The 15634-nt window shown below is 42.8% G+C and overlaps 1 protein-coding gene across 2 annotated transcripts in view; it reads left to right on the forward strand.

Moving 5' to 3' along the window:
* MYO7B (myosin VIIB) overlaps positions 1-15634 on the forward strand; it is a 191270-nt gene that overhangs the window by 125606 nt on the left and 50030 nt on the right. For both annotated transcript variants that reach the window (XM_044290687.1, XM_044290688.1), the window contains 3 exons: positions 7362-7481; positions 9040-9213; positions 10624-10851. In XM_044290687.1, coding sequence (XP_044146622.1) covers positions 7362-7481; positions 9040-9213; positions 10624-10851 — 522 coding nt within the window. The remainder of the gene's footprint in view (positions 1-7361; positions 7482-9039; positions 9214-10623; positions 10852-15634) is intronic.

Below are 15634 nucleotides of genomic sequence, written 5' to 3' on the forward strand. Positions count from 1 at the left end.
CCATTCAACGGACGTGTGAATGGACCCTTACTGCAGTTCCTAAATCCTTCCACTTTGTAATAATACTACTCACAGTTGATGATGGAATATCTAGGAGGGAAGACATTTCACAAATTGACTTGTAACGGTGACATCCTAATTACAGAACCAAGCTGGAATTCATTGAACTCTTTTTAATCTTGTAGTAAAGTGAGGAACCGCACTCGTTCAAGGGTGTCACCGGTGCCAATCAAGGGCTTGTTATGCCGTTTATCAAAGTAATAAAGTATTGAGGCACTCAGGTTGAGAGTTTTGCAATTGAAGTGAGGTTTATTTCATAATATCCGCATCATCCATTTGCCCGTGGTATATATATAAGTCAACAACAAAATATTTCTGACCAGACGTTTCGGTCACGGTGGACCTTCATCAGTGGTCATGTTATCTAAGTGGTGGGTAGCGGTATTCTGGGGCGCTGGATTGAGTGCATCCAGCGCCCCAGAATACCGCTACCCACCACTCAGATAACATGACCACTGATAAAGGTCCACCGTGACCGAAACGTCTGCTCAGAAATATTTTGTTGTTGACCTATATATATACTACGGGCAAATGGATGATGCAGAGATTATGAAATAAACCTCACTTCAATTGCAAAACTCTCAACCTGAGTGCCTCAATACTTTATTACTTTGAACTCTTTTTAATGACCTATTCTTTCACAAATGTCTGTAGAGGCAGACTGCATGGCTACAGGCTGCATTTTATACACCTGTAGAAACAAGCATGAATGAAACATCTAAATTCAATCATTAAGAGGTGTGTCCCAATACTTTTATCCACATATAGTGTCTTGAAACAGTATTCATAACCCCTTGAACTTTAAAAAAAAAATTCACATTACATCCACAAAGTAACTAGTATGTGTGAAGTGAAAAGAAAGTGATACATTTATTAAATATTTTGAAAACCATGTAACAGCGACTGCTGTGCGACGCTGTCCCCCTGCTTACCGCTGCAGTCCGGGACACTCTGTGTGAGTGATGTTGCTTCTGAGGATTCCACTCCACAGCTTCCATTCAGCCCTGGACACAGCATGAGTTCAGCTGGTTTCATGTGTCACTGCTCTAAGGGCAGTACCATCACTCCCTGTACTGGGTTGGGTCGGGTCATGTGTCCTCATTGACCAACCCTGGGTCTGCTACACATACTTAAGGGGCTCAGCCCTTTTCCCAGATGCCTGAGTGTCAAGGTCCTAGTCTGTTGCTAAAGAGCTTGATAACCACTTGTGTTACTGACCTATACTTTGCCCCTGGACTCCGCTTATCATCTGATCCCTGCCTACTTGCTTTGTCTCTCCCTTTGCTGACCCGGATTGCCTGACCTGTACCTGTGCCTCCTGCCCTGACCTTCTGCCTGTCTGAATACGCCTCTGCCTCATCCTTCGGTTCCTGCTTTGTTGCTCCTGGTAACGACCCTGCTTGTCTACCACGCCTGTACTGCTGGTACCTATATCAGGTATCTTCTGGTCCACCTGGACCAGCTGCTACTAACTCTGGGACTGCTCTGGAGTGGCACCTGGCAACTACCCTAACGGCCCAAGTCTATCCTCACCATCAGAGGCTCTAGGGAAGACCAGGTAGTTGCTTAGTCACGCCCCTCCAGCGTACAGCAAGTCATTAGCACAGTGGGTTCACATCCGCTGATCCGTGACAGTACACTCAGGCCATAGACCTCGCTGGTCATCCCAAGGCTGTCGTTCGTGATCTGTTACAGGAATTAAAGCGCCAGAGCGAACGGCAGGATGTCTAGATGCAGTTCATGCAAAATGTTGTTGCTTGTCTGGATGCCATCTCCTCTTCAGCCACTGCAGGGTCGCCAGTCGTTGCTACCCCTGCTACGACTACATCGGAGAATCCGGATCTGAGTGCCGCTGGTGTGCAACTCCCTCTGCCAACCTGCTATGGTGGTGATCCAAAGACCTGTCGTGGATTCTTAAATCAGTGCCTGATCCACTTGGGCAGAGGTTTCCCACTGAGCGGTCCAAGGTTGCCTTCATTGTGTCTCTGCTGTCTGATGAGGCCCTTGCCTGGGCAAATCCTATTTGGGAACATGGAGGTCCAGAGACCAATAATCTGCAGTGGCTACCTTCCGGATGTTTTTTTAGGAGCCCAGTCGCTCATCCTCTGCTGCTTCAGCTCTGCTGCCTCTACGACAAGGTTCCTCGTATGTGGGTCAGTACGCCATTCAGTTTCATACCCTGGCTGGCGAACTCGCATGGAACAACTGGCAGTGTTCTGGGAGGGCCTTTCTGACCGTATTAAGGATGAACTAGCTGGTCACAACTGCCCGTCTACTCTGAATGACCTGATCACATTGGCTACAAGGATTGATATGCGTTTCAGGGAATGTTCTAAGCAGGTCGCAAGCAACAGAAGACCACCTCGCTTGGCTCCATCCTTCCAGAGACTGTTTGTTCCTCTAGTGTCCACCCCATCTGAAGAGCCCATGCAAATAGAGCGCCTTCGACTGTCTGTGCCTGCATTCTTGGACTCTGGGTCAGCCGGTAACTTCATTCAGCAAGCCTCCGTAAATGGATTACCACTCCCTGAACCGGTACTCTCTGTTACTATACCCCTTAATTTACAGATAGGGGTTCTGCACTCTGAGTTGATTTCCTTCTATGTGCTGCCAGGCTCTGTGAATCCAGTTATCCTTGGGCTACCCTGACTGCATCTACACACTCCGGTTGTGGGCTGGCACTCCAGTCAGATCCTGCGTTGGGGATCATCTTGTCATTCCACCTGCTTATCCGCATTCGAAAGGGCGACGAGTGGAAGACACTACGAGTATCATGTCATGTCCTTCAGTCTGTGCAATGCTCCTGCGGTATTCCAAGAGTTTGTTAATGATATCTTCCGGGACCTGCTCTATATATGCGTGATCGTGTACCTGGACGATATACTGATTTATTCTCCAGATTTAATCACTCACCGGAAGCATGTACGTTTAGTCTTACAGCGGTTGAGGGAGAATCGAGTCTATGCCAAACTCGAGAAATACACCTTTGAGAAGACTACTGTACCGTTTCTCGGATACATCATCTCAGATGCCTGATTATAGATGGATCCTGAAAAATTGAAGGCGATAATGGACTGGCTACGACCACAGGGTCTTTGTGCTATACAGCTCTTCCTGGGATTCGCCAATTTCTTCCGGCAGTTCATTCCAAATTATTCATCCCTTACATCTCCGATCTCTGCTCTTACTAAGAACTGGGTGAATGCCAAAGACTGAACTCCTGAGGCAGAGGCCGCTTTCGTCCAGTTAAAGAGCTCCTTTGCCTCTGCACCTGTTCTGTGACATCCCGATGTCTTCCGCCAATTATTTTTAGAGTGGACGCCTCCTCCATAGGAGCCGCTACTGTTTTACTACAAAAAGGTTCCAAGGGCAAGATGTTTACTTGTGGATTCTTCTCCAAGCTCTTCTCCTCTGCTGAGAGGAATTGTACTGGATAGGAGACAGGGAGCTTCTGCCCATAAAACTCGCCTTGGAGAAGTGGCATTATCTATTGGAGGGAGCTCAGCATCCAGTAATAATTTTTACCGACCACAAGAATCTTACATATCTGCAGACAGCTTAGCGTCTGAACACTCGCCAAACCAGGTGGGCACTCTTCTTCTCCCGTTTTGATTTTGAGTTGCACTTCCGCCCGGCCAAGAAGAACATCAAGGCGGATGCTCTGTCTCAATCATTTGACTTTTCTGACCAGCAGGAGGAGCCCTAATACTTAATAGATCCTGCTCGCTTGATCACAGTGGCTCCTGTCCTGGTAAGAGACATTTCTCCCTGGAAGACATTTGTGTCATCTGCCAAAAGGAAACGTTTTTCTAACGTGGGGGCACAACTCCAAAATCGCCAGTCATCCAGGGATCCGCAAGAACACAGAACTAGTGTCTCACTACTACTGGTGGCCCACATTGTCCAAGGATGTGCGTGACTATGTTTCTGCTTGCACCATCTGTGCTCAGAACAAAATCTCCAGTAGCAGACCACCGGGCCTGTTGTTACCCCCTACCTGTTCCTGATGCTCCATGGCAACACATTGCCATGGACTTTATTACAGATCTGCCCTCTTCGACTGGCTGTACCATTATTTGGGTGGTCGTGGACAGCTTCTCCAAGATGGCGCACTTCGTTCCTTTGATGGGATTGCCCCCGGCTGTGGAACTTGCTAAACTGTTCGTTAAACATATCTTCTGTCTGCATGGTTTACCTGGGCACATTCTTTCTGATCGAGGAGTCCTGTTTACATCCAAGCTCTGGAGAGCTCTGCCGAAATTGACCTGGACTTCTCTTCTGATTATCACGGGGAAGTAGAGCGGGTCAATCAGATATTGGAGAACTATCTTCAGCATTTTGTTTCCGTTCAACACGACAATTGGGTACAACTGCTACCTTGGGAAGAGTTCTCCTATAACAATCACACTAGTGAGTCTACTGGATCCTCTCCGTTCTTTGTCATTTTTGGTCAACATCCTCATACTCCTGTTCCTGTTCCTGCATCTTCCGGGGTACCAGAATGGCCCAAGTCTATCTTTACCATCAGAGGCTCTAGCGAAGACCAGGTAGTTGCTTAGTCACGCCCCTCCAGGGTACAGCCAGTCAGTAGCACAGTGGGTTTGCATCCGCTGATCCGTGACAATAAATAAAAATCTGAAAATTGTGGTGAGCATTTGTATTCAGCCCTTGTGCTTTGACACCCCTAAATAAAATCCAGTGTGACCAATTGCCTTCAGAAGTCACTGAATTAGTAAATAGAGTCCACCTGTGTGTAATTTATTCTCCGTTTGACTACAGCTGTTCAGTGAAGGTCTCAGAAGTTTGTTTGTGAACATTAGTGATTAAACAGCATCATGATAACAAAGTAACACACCAGACAGGTCAGGGATAAAGTTTTGTAGAAGTGTAAAGCAGGGTTAGGTTATAAAAAAATATCCCAAGCTCTGAACATCCCATGTTCAATCCGTCATCCGAAAGTGGAAGGGGTATGGCACAACTGCAAACCTACCAAGGCATGGCCGTCCACCTAAACTGACAACCCAGACAAGGAGAGCTCTAATAAGAGAAGCAGCCGTGGTCACTCTGAAAGAGCTGCAGAGATCCACAGCTCAGGGGAGAGAATCTGTTCCCTGGAAAATTATTAGTCGTTTACTCCACAAATCTGGCCTTTATGGAAGAGTGGCAAGAAGAAAGCCATTTTTTGAAAGCAAGCCATTAGAATTCCCGTTTTCAGTTTGTCAGAAGCCATGTATGGGACGTAGTAAACACATGAAAAAGTTGCTCTGGTCAGATGAGATCACAGTTGAACTTTTTGGCCTAAATACAAAACGTTATGTGTGGTGAACTGTATATCACCCTGAACACACTATCCCCACCGTGAATCATGGTGGATTCAGCATCATGCTGTGAGGATGCTTTTCTTCAGCAGAGACAGGGAAGCTGATCAGAGTTAATGGGAAGATTGATGGAGCTAGATACAGGGCAATCCTGGAGGAAAACCTGGTAGAGGCTGCAAAAGACTTGAGACTGGGGAGTTGGTTCACCTTCCAGCAGGACAATTACCCTAAACATACAGCCAAAGCTACAATGAAAAAGGTTTAGATCAAAGCATATTCATGTTTAGAATGGCCCAGTCAAAGTCCAGACCTAAATCCCATTGAGAATCTGTGGCAAGACTTGAAAATTGCTGTTCACAGGTGCTCTCCATCCAATCTGACTGAGCTTGAGCTATTTAGCAAAGAAGAATGGGGAAAAATATCAGCCCCGAATTGTGCAAAGCTGGTAGAGATATTACGCAAAAGACTTGTAGCTGTAATTGCAGCAAAAGGCGGACCTACAAAGTATCAGGAGGGCTGAATACAAATGCACCCAACACTTTCCATATTTTTATTTATTAATTTTTTTTAAAACCATGTATCATTACTTCACACATACTTGCTACTATGTGTTGGTCTATCACATGAAATCCCAGTGTATCGTTTTATGCAAAGTTTTCCTACATTCAAGAATTGTCTTCATCAATCCTATATTGAATGGAGTGGCAGGTTGCATGCGAGACCTTTGCTTCATTCAAACTCCTTCTCAATGCAGTTGTGCAGTGAGGAGGGAAATAGGCCCATTCTAGTGATCAATGGGTTTACCATTATATGGATAAGCGGAGCATTGGATGTAGCAGAAAAAGGGGTATTCCCATCCCAAATCTTTATGGCATAACCTGCACCTATCTCTAGAACTGGTCTATCAACCCCCTGAGCCCTTAATGTCTGACTGTAACTGCCATGGGTGGTCAGAAGTACAGAAACAGACAAGCAGGCTGTGCTACCTATAAGTGAATGGGAGTTATGGAAACAGAACAACAAGTTGTGTTGCTTCCATATCTCATAAGTTATACATTCACGTTTATGGAAACTAAATAATCAGCCTGGTACTGCCCACTTCATTGTTTCTGTATTTCCGACTACTCCTGACATCTGCATCCAGGTGGGAAGGGGTCAAAAGGCAATTCTGAGTATGGAATAGCTCTTTAACTTATAAATAATGGTGATAACCGCTGTTGTATGAAGAGTTGTACATGTGCAGTGCCAAAGATAGAACAAAGGAGGGAGAGATGATGAACTTAACTTGTCTAGCCTTACCAGTTTTGCTTGCACTATTATAATACACAGTGTTTGAACTGTCTGCATTTTGTCTGGTAACATCCTGCCAAGATGAAATGAATGGAGGAGACTCAAATCCTCTTACAATACAGTGTATTGAGCAAGTTCACATAAATAATATGTCTTGCCCTTTGTACACAGCACTACAAATGTATTGAGTTCAGTACTGGGTATTGTATACTAAGTTTTAACTTTTGAATTTTTTACTGTTGAAACCATCTATTAACAATTATATATTTTTCGAGTTTGAGATCACAGAAAGAAATTGAGAAATATTTTTGAACTACATGTCATAACTGTTGAAAACCAGAAAAAAACGGAATGTTGCTTTAAGGCTCCATTCAGACGTCCGTGTGTGTTTTGCGGATCTACGGATCAGTGGATACGCAAAACATGGACACCGGCAATGTGCGTTCCGCATTTTGCGGACCACACATTGCCGTCACTTAATAGAAAATGCCTTGGACATGCTCTATTTTTTTCGGCATCGGAATTGCGGACCTGGAAGTGCAGGTCCGCATTTCTGGATCCGGGCCGCACATTGTGTGGCCCTATAGAAATTAATGGGTCCACAATTCCGTTCCGCAAAATGCTGAACGGAATTGCGGACGTGTGAATGAAGCCTAATACTTTTATCTGTGTACATGCTGTTGCCTTTCACAGTACCTGCAGAACTTTATCCGTGGACGACAGATAGCACACAGCTCCGTATGTATGAAACAGCTAATCCGAACTATTGCTAATGGTGCTCGGTCACAGCCCCCTAGCTGGTTAGAGCTACAGGTACAGTGTAACTGGTCAAACATTTCTAATGCTAATTCCTAATGAAAACTGTAAATGCTGTTTTATGCCACTGTAAGATTCAGAATCTAGTTATACAGATGTGAGAAGATGCCTTTTCTGTTTGTGTGCCAAACACTATATTTACTTATGGCATTACATATGGCAGAGTTAGCAGAAAGGGCCAGGGTTATTACTGCCTGGGCAGTGCAGAGTTCGCAACAGTTGTAGAGAGAGTAGAGCCTCTAGGAGCAATGGCAACACCCCCATTGCTCCTAGAGGCTCATTTGCATCTATAAAACATCATTTTTCTCAGCAATGTGGACACATATGAACATGGGACAAACACAGATGTCTTGAACTGCCAAACAAACATACAACAGGTCAGCCAGTGTCATAGGTACAAATCTGCTGACAGATGTCCCTTAAAGTATAACTGTCATATATATTTTTTTTGGAGTATTGGATTGTGGTGATTAATATCTCCTTGGTGGCCCTATTTCAGCTTTTCACTGTGTACTCAATTACCCCTTAATTCCACATTTTTGTTCCCTGTACTGCCTATTTTTACCTGTGCTTAAAATCAGGTTGCTAGGCATGGTCCGTCTATGTGACGGAGGACGGAGGACGCAGAAGCACGCAGCCTGCAAGGTCAGATTACAAACAGCCAGGGACTGTATATAAATGAATAAAGCCAGGTCCTCCCCAGCAGCTGATAACAGTGCCTGGGCTGTGTGCACTTCTCCCTGTTACTGCGCTTGGCAGACGCTCCCTCACTCAGCAGAGCTGGAGAAGGCAGAGCTGAAGCAGCGCAGAGCAGGGAAGGGAGATCTGCCGTCTGCTCAGTGTATAAATGAAAGCAACATGTGGTAAGAGGACCCCTTTGTGCTGCAGGAGATTAACCCTTTAGGGGGAGGGCTCTGGTTACTGGCACTTTTGGGGGGCTATTGTTACTGGCTAGTGAGGGCAGGCGGGATTAGCCTCAGGGTGAGGGCGGTGGCGGCCATCTTAACTGAATAGTGAAATTGCAGTTTTATGCAGACTGGTTGCTAAGGGCTGAATCTTATTAAATATGGGGTAAGTCAGTCTAATAGTAACTGATTCTGGAATATCATGTTATTAGTAACTACATATATGAAAATTGAAATTAGGGTCTAAGTGTGACAGTTATCCTTTAAGCCTTAGGCAGACTTTAAATAAAAGTATTTGATGAACATATCCCTGCCACAAAAAATTTAGCAGACATTTCAGTTTAATAAATACTTCTTTTAAAGTATGTGAGTCACAATACTTTCAAAAAAGTATTGTAGGTAACATATGATATAAACTAAAATTATTATATTACCACAGTTAAATACTTGGTGGCACGATGGCTGAAAAACATGCTGCCATTTTCAATAAACATTTTTCATTATCTTTTAGAAAACCATGGCATGTGCATGGTGACACAGTCATGTATGTATCAACCACACCCTAGCCGCTACATCTGACTCTACCCTGAAACGTCTTTGAAGTTGCTATATTGTTATGTGATTTGCAATTCAATCCTGTCTTTTTTTAGGCATTGAAGGGTTCAGCATCTCTAGAAGTGCCTGTCAAGATCATGACTGGGGAGACTTTGGTGATACAAGCAGATTCTGCCACCTCTGCTAAGGAATTATGCAGGAATGTTGCCCAGAAATTAAAGATGAAGAACGCATTTGGTTTTTCTATTTATATCTCAATATATGATCAGGTGCATAAAGTTTTTTTCCAATATCGTGTACATTATAGAGATTGTGATGTGTGATACCACATTGATATTTATCCCTCCGCAACACAAATTTATTCATGCATATTAATTGCATTCTATAGTATAATTATAGATCTAACTTAAAATTAGTACATTAGTATTTCAATATTTAATGTATGAATTATTTATGATATACTTACACAAGAGTATCTGTTTAAAGGGGTCTTATCATCTCATACTTTGATGGTATATCACTAGGGTATACCATCAAAGTCAGGTGGGTGCATGTCCCATCTCTAAAACCCGCATCTAAATCCAGAAAACGTCCCTTGAAAGTGAAGGAGAGCACACCATGTTTGGGTGCCGTTCTCTCCATTCATTCCTATGAGAATTCTAAAAATAGCAGAGAGAGTTTGATTGGCTTTTTTTTTTTTTCGGAAATCCTTTAGAAATGAATAGAGATCATACCACGCAAGTGTGGCCACCGCTACATTCACTCCCTATGGGACTGCCGATAGCTGAGCCAGTTGGCTATTTTCAGCAGTCCCATAAAAATGAATGGAAGGCAACGCATGTGCGACTGCTCTCCGCTAACTTTGGGAGTCCTGTTCTGGAGATAGGTGCAAGTCCCAGAGGTGAGACCCACACTTATCTGACATTGGTGGCAAGACTGTGACACAGCTCTATTTTTGTAAGACTGGGTTTCTACCTTCAGGCTTTTTTATGCATTTTTTTAAGACAGAAATGGATTCAAAGAGAGTCAAAGAGAGTAGAAAACTTTAAAACTGTATAAAAAATTGGAAATCCAGCCTAAGGGTCCATTCACACATCCGCAAGTGTTTTGCATTCTGCAAATTGCTGATGCGCAAAACATGGACACCGGCCATGTGCGGATTGCACATGGCCTGCCCTGTGAATAGGACATGCTCTATCTTTTTTGCGGGGCAGTGTAATGAAAGTGCGGATGCAGACAGCATGCGGTGTGCTGTCCGCATCTTTTGCGGCCCCATTGAAATGAATGGGTCAGCACAGTTCTGCAAAATTGCGGAACGGATGCGGACCCATTCATGCGGAAGTGTGAATGGACCCTAAGGCCGCACACAGCAGTTCTATGTTACGTCTGTATTTCCTGGACCTATTGCTGCTTGTCTGACTCAAACTCACTGCATCAAAATGATCTATGATGCTTTGAGTTCCTACTTGACTGTGGATCTACTGTCATGTACTCACATGAGGTAGTGAGTAGAGTACAATAGACCCATGGTCAGGCGGGAATTCACAAAATCATAAATCACTATGATGCAGTGAGTTTGGATTAGACAAACCATGATCCGTCACACTGTGCGTATTTACTGCACCTCTCATGCTCATGAGATACTGGCCTTACACCAACTTCTTTCTTATACATTTTAGGTTTGGTCACTGGGCAGTGGATCGGAGCACCTGATGGATGGTATTTCTCAATGTGAGCAGTTAGCCAGGGAAAGAGGAGACCAAGAGAAGCATGCACCCTGGCGTCTCTTCTTCCGTAAAGAAGTATTTGCACCATGGCATAACTGTTCAGATGACCCCGTAAGCACTGACCTCATTTACAACCAGGTGATACGTGGCCTATGGTATGGAGAGTATCACTGTGAAAAGGTAGGTTGATCTATGGGAACCTGTCAGAAGCTGAATTACTACACTACTTAAATTAATAAATATAATAGTATATGCATGCATGCATATGTATGCCGGCAATGCTTCTCTATGGAAGCAGACAATAAAACTATGTATAGTCTGATCATGCACTTCATTGTATTTCACTGTGTCTGTCTTCTACACCTTGCTAACTTGCCAGATGCATGTTAGCACAAAGCAGGGTACTTGGATTCAACATGATTCTAAATATAAATTTATTTTATCAAGTCTGCAACAATGCAACCCAAACATCACTGTTAGGGTGCTGCCACACATAGTTTTTCTCATGCTGATTTTTTTTGCCCAAAAATGAATTCAAAACTGCCTGCCTTTTGCAATTTTTTGTAGTGTTTTTGTGGTGTTTTCCCGGCGCAAAAATGCCATAAAACGTGTCTGCATCTAGAATTTAACCTTTTTATACTACTGCTCAAAAAGGGCAATGTTTAACAGAAAGGGTCTTGGCTTCAGGGGGAATGCGCCAAAAAGGCATCATAATACTGGTGCTATAATTCTGTCTCAAAGTAAGCCAAACAATAATTGATATAGAGCTAGACAACCGTGTCTAGCCAAGTACACATTTATCATCCAGCATGAGCCACTGTGAAACATCTGCTGCATGTCTAGACAGCATATTTTATGCCATCTATAGGATTAGTAAATCTGGGACAGTGTGTTTTAGCACCTGGCGTTTTTTAACCCCTTAAGGACACAGCCCTATTTCACCTTAAGGACCAGGCCATTTTTTGCAATTCTGACCAGTGTCACTTTAAGTGCTGATAACTTTAAAACACTTTGACTTACCCAGGCCGTTCTGAGATTGTTTTTTCGTCACATATAGTACTTCATGACACTGCTAAAATTGAGTCAAAAAAGTAATTTTTTTTGCATAAAAAATACCATATTTACCAAAAGTTTGAAAAAATTTGCAAATATCAAAGTTTTAGTTTCTCTACTTCTGTAATACATAGTAATACCCCCAAAAATTGTGATGACTTTACATTCCCCATATGTCTACTTTATGTTTATAGCATTTTGGGAATGATATTTTATTTTTTGGGGATGTTACAAGGCTTAGAAGTTTAGAAGCAAATTTTGAAATTTTTCAGAAATCTTCAAAATCCCACTTTTTATGGACCAGTTCAGGTTTGAAGTCACTTTGTGAGGCTTAGATAATAGAAACCTCCCAAAAATGACTTCATGGCAAAAAGACATACATTTTAAGAATTTAGATTTTTGGGAAAATTTTCCAATATAATCAATTTTTTCCTGGAAAAAAACAAGGGTTAACTGCCAAACAAAACTCAAAATGGGTTGCCCTGCTTCTGTAGTTTGCAGAAATACCCCATATGTGGTCGTAAACTACTGTTTGGCCAAACGGGAGGACATAGAAGGAGGGGAACACCATATGGGTTTTGCAAGGCAGATTTAGCAGGACTGGTTTTGTTTATACCATGTTCCATTTCAAGCCCCCCCTTGTACCCCTAGAATAGAAATTGCAAAAAAGTGACTCCATCTAAGAAAGTACACCCCTTAAGGTATTCAAAACTGGGTTTACAAACTTTGTTAACCCTGTAGGTGTTCCACAAGAGTTAATGGCAGATAGAGAAACAATTTAGAAATTTCTATTTTTTCTGGAAAATTTTCAATTTTAACCCATTTTTTACAGCAATAAAGTAAGGGTTAACAGCCAAACAAAACTCAATATGGGTTGCCCTGATTCTGTAGTTTGCAGAAACACCCCACATGTGGCCGTAAACTACTGTACGGACACACGGTAGGGCGTAGAAGGAAAGGTGTGCCGTGTGGTTTTTGGAAAGCAGATTTTGCTGGACTAATTTATTTACACCATGTCCCATTTGAAGCCCCCCTGATGCACCCCTAGAGTAGAAACTCCATAAAAGTGACCCCATCTAAGAAACTACACCCCTCAAGGGTTGCCCTGATTCTGTAGTTTGCAGAAACACCCCATATGTGGCCGTAAACTACTGTACAGGCACACGGTAGGGCGTAGAGGGAAAGGTGCGGCGTGTGGCTTTTAGAAGGCAGATTTTGCTGGACTGGTTTATTTACACCATGTCCCATTTGAAGCCCCCCTAGAGTAGAAACTCCATAAAAGTGACCCCATCTAAGAAACTACACCCCTCAAGGTATTCAAAACTGGTTTTCCAAACTTTGTTAACCCTTTAGGTGTTCCACAAGAGTTATTGGCAAATGGAGATGAAATTCGAGAATTAAAATTTTTTGCCAAATTTTTTATTTACTCCATTTTTTCCAGTAACAAAGCAAGGGTTCACAGCCAAACAAAAGTCTATATTTATTGCCCAGATTCTGTCGTTTGCAGAAACACCCCATATGTGGCCGTAAACTACTGTACGGGCACACGGTAGGGCGTAGAGGGAAAGGTGCGGCGTGTGGCTTTTAGAAGGCAGATTTTGATGGACTGGTTTATTTACACCATGTCCCATTTGAAGCCCCCCTGATGCACCCCTAGAGTAGAAACTCCAAAAAAGTGACCCCATTTTAGAAACTACGGGATAGGATGGCAGTTTTGTTGGTACTATTTTAGGGTACATATGATTTTTGGTTGCTCTATATTACACTTTTCGTGAGGCAAAGTAACAAAAAATTGCTGTGTTGGCACCATTTTTATTTTTTGTTATTTACAACATTCATCTGACAGGTTAGATCATGTGGTACTTTTATCGAGCAGGTTGTCACAGACGCGACAATACCAAATATGGTATTTTGGTTGTTTGTTTCAGTTTTACATAACAAAGCATTTGAAAAAAAAAATGATTCTTTAGTGTCTCCACATTCTGAAAGCCATAGTTTTATTTATTTTTTGGGCGACTGTCTTGTGTAGGGGCTCATTTTTTTCGGGATGAGATGACTGTTTGATTGGCACCATTTTGGGGTGCGTATGACTTTTTGATCGCTTGCTATTACACTTTTTGTGATCTAAGGTGACAAAAAAATTGCTTTTTTTACACCGTTTTTATTTTTTATATTTTACGGTATTCACCTGAGGGGTTAGATCATGTGATATTTTTATAGAGCAGGTTATTACGGACGCAGTGATACCTAATATATATACATTTTTTTTATTTATGTCAGTTTTACACAATGATTTCATTTTTGAAACAAAAAAAATCATGTTTTAGTGTCTCCATAGTCTGAGAGCCATAGTTTTTTCAGTTTTTGGGCGATTATCTTGGGTAGGGTATGATTTTTGCGGGATGAGATGGCGGTTTGATTGCCACTATTTTGGGGTGCGTATGACTTTTTGATCGCTTGCTACTACACTTTTTGTGATGTAAGATGACAAAAAATGGCTTTTTTTACACCGTTTTTTATTTTTTATTTTTACGGTATTCACCTGAGGGATTAGGTCATGTGATATTTTTATAGAGAAGGTTAATACGGACGCGTCAATACCCAATATATAAATATTTTTTTTATTTATTTAAGTTTTACACAATGATTTCATTTTTGAAACAAAAAAATAATGTTTTAGTGTCTTCATAGTCTGAGAGCCATAGTTTTTTCAGTTTTTGGGCGATTGTACTATGTAGGGGCTCATTTTTTGTGGGATGAGGTGACGGTTAGATTGGTACTATTTTGGGGGACATACGCCGTTTTGATCGCTTGGTGTTGCACTTTTAGTGATGTAAGTTGACAAAAATGGCTTTTTTACACACAGTTTTTATTTTTTATTTTTTATGGTGCCTATCGGATGGTGTGGATCATGTAATATATTTATAGAGCCGTTCGTTACGGACGCAGCGATACCTAATATGTGTGTTTTTTCTTTTTTTTCAATTTTTTATTAGAAATCAGGGGAATGGGGCGTTTTTTTTTTTTTGTTTTTTTTTTTACTTGAAACTTTATTTTTTTATTCCAAACACTTTTTTTTAAACTTTTTTTTTAAACTTTATTTCTATCCCACTCTGATCCCCTCTGCAATGCATTACAATACATCTGTATTGTAATGCATTGCCTGTTAGTGTATGACACTGAGTCATACACTAACTGGTTGCCTAGGAGACCCAGCCTGAGGCTGGATCTCCTCGGCTCCCGTAGAAGGCAGTTCCTGATGCCGTGCAGGGCATTGGGCAGCCTCTGCACGGCATCGGGCTGCCTTGTCACGCATCGGGTCCCCGCCACAGCAGCGCGGGGACTCGATGCGATCACTCACCTGCCGCAAACAACTTCTATGTCGCGGTCCGCGCGGACCGCGGCATAGAAAGGGTTAATCCGCTGGCATCGCTGTAAACAGCGATGCCGGCGGATACAGCAGGGGCCCGGCTACCAGGGACTGCCGGACCCCTGCAGTGATCGGGTGCGCACCGCTCCGGTGCCCGCCCGATCATCCTGCCGTACATGTAAGGCGGAATGCATTCTGGCAATGCATCCCCCGCCGTACATGTACGGCGTTCTGCGCTAAGGGGTTAATGGCATCCTTTTGCATGCCTTATATATTCTTTTATAAGACAATATGTACACCTTTGTAAAGTCACTTCCTCTGTACAACAGTATTGGAAATATAAATTGGTATACAAAGGTACCACTTAGCCCCTTCCCAACATGTGCTGTATATGTACAGCACAGCAGGAAGACAGTTCCCAACAAGCGCCATATATGTATGGCGCGTTGAACGGGCGGGCAAAGGAACTGAGCTTGCCCGATCAGGGACAGGAACCTACTGTAACCACCGTAATCGGTGAAAACACCAACGCTGGTAGAT

This window comes from Bufo gargarizans, chromosome 4, assembly GCF_014858855.1.
Source record: "Bufo gargarizans isolate SCDJY-AF-19 chromosome 4, ASM1485885v1, whole genome shotgun sequence".
Taxonomy (NCBI): domain Eukaryota; kingdom Metazoa; phylum Chordata; class Amphibia; order Anura; family Bufonidae; genus Bufo; species Bufo gargarizans.